Source organism: Cariama cristata, unplaced genomic scaffold, assembly GCF_000690535.1.
Source record: "Cariama cristata isolate BGI_N322 unplaced genomic scaffold, ASM69053v1 scaffold25073, whole genome shotgun sequence".
NCBI classification, from domain to species: Eukaryota; Metazoa; Chordata; class Aves; order Cariamiformes; family Cariamidae; genus Cariama; species Cariama cristata.
In genome coordinates this window covers 13,472-20,382 of record NW_009609313.1, presented here as the reverse complement: position 1 = coordinate 20,382, position 6,911 = coordinate 13,472, and the positions used below count along the sequence as shown (strand labels likewise).

The window sequence follows — 6,911 nt, the reverse complement described above, 5'->3', positions numbered from 1 at the left end:
CCACACATGCCACTAAAGACCCCAGGTGCCTCCATGGCTTCCACAGGTTCCCACAAATCCCTCACGTGTCCTCACGGCCTTCACGGGTCCCTGCTAGTCCCCGTGGGCCTCTGTGGCCTCCACGCATCCCCACAGTTCCCGCGTGTCCCCATGGCTCCTGAGGCGTCCCTGCAACCTCCACAGGTCCGCACGGTTCCCGTGGGTTCACAGAGCCACCATACGTCCCCATGGCCCCCGTGGGTCCCCAGAGCCCCCGTGGGTCCCCAGGTGTGCCTATAGCCCTGACATGTCCCCATGGCCTCCGTGGGTCTCCTCAACCCCCACAGCCCCCATGCATCCCCTCAAGCGCCACGTGTCCCCACAGTCCCCGTGGATCCCCTCGTGTCCCCACAGTCCCCGTGGATCCCCACGTGTCCCCACACGCCAACCCTGGCCTGTCCCCAGGCTGGGAAGCTGCGCGTAGCTCCAGCAGCAATGACATTTTGGGCCAGGGACGTGGCAGCCCCTGGTACCTCTGCCCGGCTCCTCTGGGTGTTCCTGCACGTGCAAGCAAAGCTCACTCGGAAAAAGTAGCGGTTTACGATTTTTGTTTATTTTCAAGGAAAAAAAAAAAAATCACATTTAAATTGCAACTCAATCGGGTATTTGATGTGTTTCTTATGTATAGAATTAATAAACTTTGTTCTGACATGGGGATTTATTTGTTGCAACATTATGCATGGTAAATAATTGCATATTCAAGATTTTGTGAAATGGGTGACGAGGAGAATGGAGGAGAGACATTTATAAAAAACATTATTTACAAAAAATGATATCCACATAGTCGTATTCTAATCTATAAGGCAAGTAACATTTAAAATATGTTGTTTCATGATTATCTTCAACAAGTCAATACAACACATTCATATTACCAGTGGTCAAATACAAAGCTTTGCTGCAATAGTCTGTGTGCAGCAAACCTGTACGTCTTTTACAGTTTTTTCTCTGAGAACAGTAGGTAAGCAGCAAAGTTTTCATCACAGACTAAGCAGTACCTAGGCCATCGTAGACTAAAGGTATAGTATATCTCATTGCACGTTTAGGCAAAAAAGGCCAGCCGTTAATTAACTTATTTAACTTAAATCTTAAAAATAGACCTGTGTATCTTAATCCACAAATATTTATAAACATTTTATACACGAGGGAGTTCATAAAATGGTACAGGGCGATACCCAGGGAAATCCAATTCAATTCTGGGGCTTCCTCCGGGTTCAGAGGAGTCACGGCGAGGTTCTCCTGCGCCCGGTGCCCTCCACCCACCAGCCCGTGGCCGCAGGACCGGAGCTTCAAACCACAACCCAACTCGATTCCTCTCTCAGACCGTGACTAATGTCTCCATATGTTTTATGCCGTCAAAGCAACCGAGTGATTTCATCCACCTTAGAGTGTTCTGGAGTGGAAAACCCCTCCTGCGTGGATTACGAACACGACAGCAGGACGCGGCATGTCTGCAGCAATTCACTCTTTGTCTAGAAAGAGAGAGATTTCTAACAACGGTGGAATAAGATAATTCTGAACTCCTCGCTAAAACTTGGCGTATTTTATCACATACTGCTTGGCCTGTAGTGAAGTCCTGCTTGTGTGCAAACCTTTGAAGAGCATCGCCAGACTAAGGTGATTTTAAGAACAATTGTCAGCAGCATTATCTGCGGTCTCTCCTAAAGTGATAGGGGAGCTCACGCAGGAGGTGGCAGGTATTTCTGCAGATCTTTTCTAGCCTTGCAGTGAAATAAGAATTAAAATAATAATTATCATAAGAACTACCTGGCTCTGCAAGAATTACTTTCCTTGGGAAATTGTGAGAAAAAGAAAAGAACCATTCTCGCTATGAAATGAAATCTTTGAGACAGTGATTTCTTACTGGAAAAGTACAATGTGATGATGTTATGTATTTTGGTCATGGCAAGCTTCAAAATTATTTTTTTTAACCAACACATTTTCACATAAAAACAGCAAAAGGGTAGGGAAAAAAAATCACTCCTTATTCAGTATATTGCAGCGGCTTTCTCAAGTAGCTATTGGGTGTTTGGGTAACAGACCCATGGGCTGTATTTCAAAAAAAAAAAAAAAAAAAAAGTAGTGAAATGGAGCAGGATTCCTCTGCGATGCAGAACTGCACCACGTGCCCGGTGGGCACAGGAACCGCAGCTCTGCCGAAGGAGACGGGGAGCCAAGGGAGAGGTCCGAGGAGGGCCAAACATTTTTAGTAAAAAATGTTTGACTCTCTCTCAGCTCATTTAAAAATATGTCACCTTTTCATTGCAGTCCAACCATTTAAAAATGCTTCTGCTGGGAGAAGGTGAAGCGGTGATTCTTTACGAGATGCTCATGCGGCAGGAATCTCACAGAGCAGCACCGAAAGCGTTGCACGGTGGCTGCCGGGGTATGGCTGTGGTTTGACAGGTTGCCAGCACTGGGTAGTTTGGTTCATACAGGATTAGGTAAATGAAAACAAGTATGACTTGTGGTGGCGTGGGCAGCGCGGCAAGGTCTCGGCTGGGACCTCGGTAGGAAAATAATCACCCGTGCAAGAGCTGACCGATTTTTACCACTGGGCGCTAAGCAGCTACCCTGGGTCTCTGCGATCACGTTAGGAGAAGGCAGACGGGTCTCACCTGCAGGTGTGCGTGGCTTCAAAATAATAAGTTTAAGCAGCATATTTCTCTGGTGTTCCCCATGCACCCCAAACCCTGGGCACTGCCGCGAGAGATACCCCGACAGCATCCCTGTGACGGTGCCTGCAGCCTGCCTGGGAAACTGCCTTCCCCCCATCCCCTCCCTGCCTGGCCAAAACGAGATGTCATTTTACCATAAACTTGTTTTTTCCCCCACCAATGTTTCACAAAACCTCTAACAGATAAATCCTGAAAGGGCATACTGAAGACAAAATTAATTTAACTGAAATACCGCATAACAGCGCTAACATCTTTAAGTCCAGCCTGCGTCGGGAGGCGCGCACAGTTGTGTAACTTCCTCGGTACAAGATCGCGCTTGTGTGACAAAGCTTTTGCGAGCGAAGCCACACACGTACGCACTGAGAACTCACGCCAGCTGGGCAGGAACAGGAGTTTAATGGACAGTGGCCTTACAGTAAAAATAAGAAGCAGCTTTATAACAAGGGAGTGATATTTGAGAACAAATGCAAACACCAAATGAAAAGCTTATTATTTGGTAGTGTTTCATACTGTTGAGCCATTTCATAGTTATTAAGAAATATTGTTAAAGTAGAAAATCGGTCTGAAACATCCCCCGTGAGGAGCACCGTCAGCTAGCTGAGAAACATGAATATTTGCAACAAACAGAAGAAGAAAAGTTGCAAAACAAAGAGTTCCTGCTCCTAACATCTAAAGACCCAAGTCTGCAGGTGTCTGTGGGGAAAACCACTCCTGCTCCCTCAGCAGGCGCCTTGACCCTGCAGGTGTGGGCTGCTGGCACCTCCCGGGGACCCCAGAGGAAAACCCCTTGGGGGAGAGGTGGCTGAGGGCACAGTCTGAAGGGAGAGCTCCGTGGAAGTAACCAAGCTAAAGCCTTTCTCTGCATGCATCACACCTATTTATTATTTGAACGCCTCCTTTGTTTATCCTTTTTTTCACTCAGACTGAGCACTGCGGAGTTAAGGGGTGCCAGTGCTGGGCGATGCTGGAGGGCTGAGCCCCATTTCAGCCTCAGCCTGACTTGGCAAAAGACCTGCTGGCCCACAGGCTCAGAAAGAGCGCGCTGATGCTTCGCTCTAGAGACGCAGGTGACTTACACGCAACCGAATCGCTGCCTTTTCGACTCCCTGCTGACGTAGCTGCTCTCTGCTAGCGGGCAGGGAGTACCAAACAGATGCACTCCCTGAAAATATACAGTTTTACCCGGCTAAAAGCAGAGGTGAAGCCTGCAGAATTTGAGTTCTCGGAATGCCACGGGGCACCGTGTCTCCCGTGCCCTCTCCGGAGCCAGAAGCTCTCACCGCTACTACAGAAGCCAGAATCGGGGATGAACATCCCTATATATGCCCCTATTTGGTGCTCTAAACTTAAGTCTTATACATCCCAAGCTGCTGCTCATAATCTTTTTTCTGCTGACATCTCCTCAAAGCCAGGTGGAAAGAAGACCAGGCTCCTGCATTTCTGACTGAGCAATGCAACTGGGCTGTTCCCCCTCCTCGCGTGGGGTACCACGCTCCTACGGCGTGTGCGAAGACAAATACCTGACAAAACAAGCATCCCCGGGCACTCTGCCTCTCTGCTCAGACACTAGCAGGGCAGGAAAACTAAAGCATCAACGCGGAGCAGCATCTCCTCTCAAAGGTCGTGCTGGGAGGGAAAGTGCAGACACGCCGTTCAAGGCTCCTGAGCAAATGCCTAGTGAACTACAACACTACGCAAAAAATTGGCAAAAGCAGTATGCAAAAAACCTGCCCCAAACTGCTGGGTTTGGTCCCGGTGTGGCGGGCTGGGAATAGCTGTTTTATGTCACCTGCCGGTGGCTGGAGGGGGACCGTGTCCCCGCGGGGCTGCGAGCGTGCCGGCACACCGACCTCAGGTCTGCCGGCCAGTTCGCCCAGGAAAGGGTGCAGGACTTTCTCCTCTCTCTACCCAGGCCATGGGGGCTGCAGCCCAGCACCAACCTGCACCCAGAAAATATGACCTCCGTTTTGTGGGACAGCACAAATGGGACAAGCTTGGGAGCTTTGGGTTATGGGTTTTTTTGTTTAAAAAGCATTTAAAAACCCAATGCTAATGTAAACACCTTGTCTTTCAAATGAAATATAAAGTAAAATATCTATGTTCTGGTAATATTTACATTATAAAATCCTTATTTTCAGGACTATGACATAGATCTCTTTTGGAAGCATGAGTTTATAACAATTGTACACAGCATGAACCAATTATGCAAAAACTGATTCTTAGATTTTTGCCCTATATTCCTATGTCAGAAAGGGGTAGGTTACACAGTTTATACATATTTCCATTTCAGGGGAAAAATTATTAACCGAATTGAACACTCCATCCAAGTGTACTTTCAAAAGATGTATGACTTTGCATAACTGAATTGTGCTTTCTCTTCTGTGTTGATACCTTTTGTGAGCACGCACGCAACTCAACGACCCTATCGTACATATCTCAGTCTGGGAGTCATCACAGAACTGAAATATCTCCAGATTTTCTTACTTTCTTTTAAGCTGGGCATGGATTTCTGTTTTCTTATGTCACTCCAAACTGCTCTGTGAGCAAGCGCTTCCCAACACGCACACTCTAAGTTTTCCAACGCAAATGCACAAGCCTAATCCTGGCAACATTTGTGACTGTAAAATTAGCACTATTTGTCATCTCACTCGTTTCTACGGTTCCCAGCACCCCATTCAGCGGATGCTCCTATGCTTCTCTGTGCATCCGAACAGCAGCTGCATTTAATTTCAAAAAGATCCCTTCTTTTTTCCCCATATCACCAAATTCTCCCATTAAAGCAAGCTTTCCATCTTGGCAGATGCTGCAGCATTAATACCGTGAACACTATCACCGTCTTGCCAGCAGCAGGCCGAGACTAACGTCAACCAGAACTCAAACGCCGCACGCCGCGCCGGTGATGCACAGAGATGAGCAGTGCGCAGCGCAGGAGCCCAGCTCCGAGCCCGTGTCGGCTCAGGGAAAACACAGAGGGACAATTTTCCCCCCACAGCCTCCAGTTTAGCACCTCTGTGTGTTTTCCTTTCTCCACGAGGTAGCTGCTCCTGATGCGCTTGTTTTCCAGTGTCTGTACATATCTACTTTCCTGCCTAAGGGGTAAAATGGAAAGGCATGGGGGGGGCCTGCATGTCTTTAAAGCATTTTCTAAACCCGTGGGGCTTTCAAAAATGGGGAAAAAAACCCGCAGAAGCAGCACGCAAAGGAATGTAGAAATGCAACTGAAAATCTGGAGACTGCTGGGAAAAATGTATCTTTAAAAATGGCCATAACATATCCAGACAGTGCTGTAAGCTCAGATTTACTACCCAGCCTCTTTGCCTGCTTATTTCCTTATCCATATCTCTGCAAAAGGTAAGGACACGGGACAAAGAGAAGGGCTCATCGCCTATCCACGCACTGCTGGGACTCCTGACGGTTAAGCTGCGGCTCTAAGAGAACACAGGCATGTTCACGGAGGTTTTTTCTAATGGAAATTTGAAGTGGAAGTGACATTTTTTTCCTGCATTTTGCTGGGAGACTGTATTAGGAACCTCCACGTTTACAGCAGTATTTTTCTGGAGTTAAACCAGCTAAACCTGAAGATAGAGCTTTTTCATTCGTCACTGTGAGACATACTAAGGACTGAAGAAAAAGTAAATCAGCATGTCTGTTCTACTTAACTCACTTTTTATGAGGCACCCCCTTCATAACAGCTATCAGTATTGTATTTAAATTGTATATATTGACAAAATGTAATCTACCTCTGTAAGCATTGTGCCATTCAACAGTACTACTATTAAATTTATATACCACAGTTTAAATTACACCCATTTCATGAATGGTAAAATGCTAAAACTCAAGTGTCTAACTGCCAAAATACAGCCTTACTGGAATGAGTACAATTTACAAATACAATAATTACATTTTAAAACCATTAACAATGTTACATCTAGAAGTAAATGCTGTAGGACTGGTCAAGACGGTGTTTTCCAAGGAAAAAAAAACGCTGAAAGTTGTCAACACTTCCAACAGAAATGTCCCAAGTGCGGGATTTAGTTCATTTTCCTTAAACTGTAATTAAAACCCGTTCCACGCACAGCAGTCCTTGGGTATTTTCCATATTATTTTCCATAGACTTGCATAAGCTTCCATCAGTTATCGGCCAAGTATTTACCTAGAAACGGGATCAGAAATCAGCTGCAGGGAGGGAGCAGCCCC

General features: G+C 46.6%; 1 protein-coding gene across 1 annotated transcript in view; it reads right to left on the bottom strand.

Moving 5' to 3' along the window:
• Positions 1-6,380: 6,380 nt before the first annotated feature.
• SGIP1 (SH3-domain GRB2-like (endophilin) interacting protein 1) overlaps positions 6,381-6,911 on the bottom strand; it is a gene marked incomplete at its 5' end in the record, with an annotated part of 13,202 nt that continues 12,671 nt past the window's right edge. Inside the window, one exon of the mRNA XM_009697512.1 lies at positions 6,381-6,867. Within this exon, the coding sequence (XP_009695814.1) occupies positions 6,845-6,867 (23 nt within the window). The remainder of the gene's footprint in view (positions 6,868-6,911) is intronic.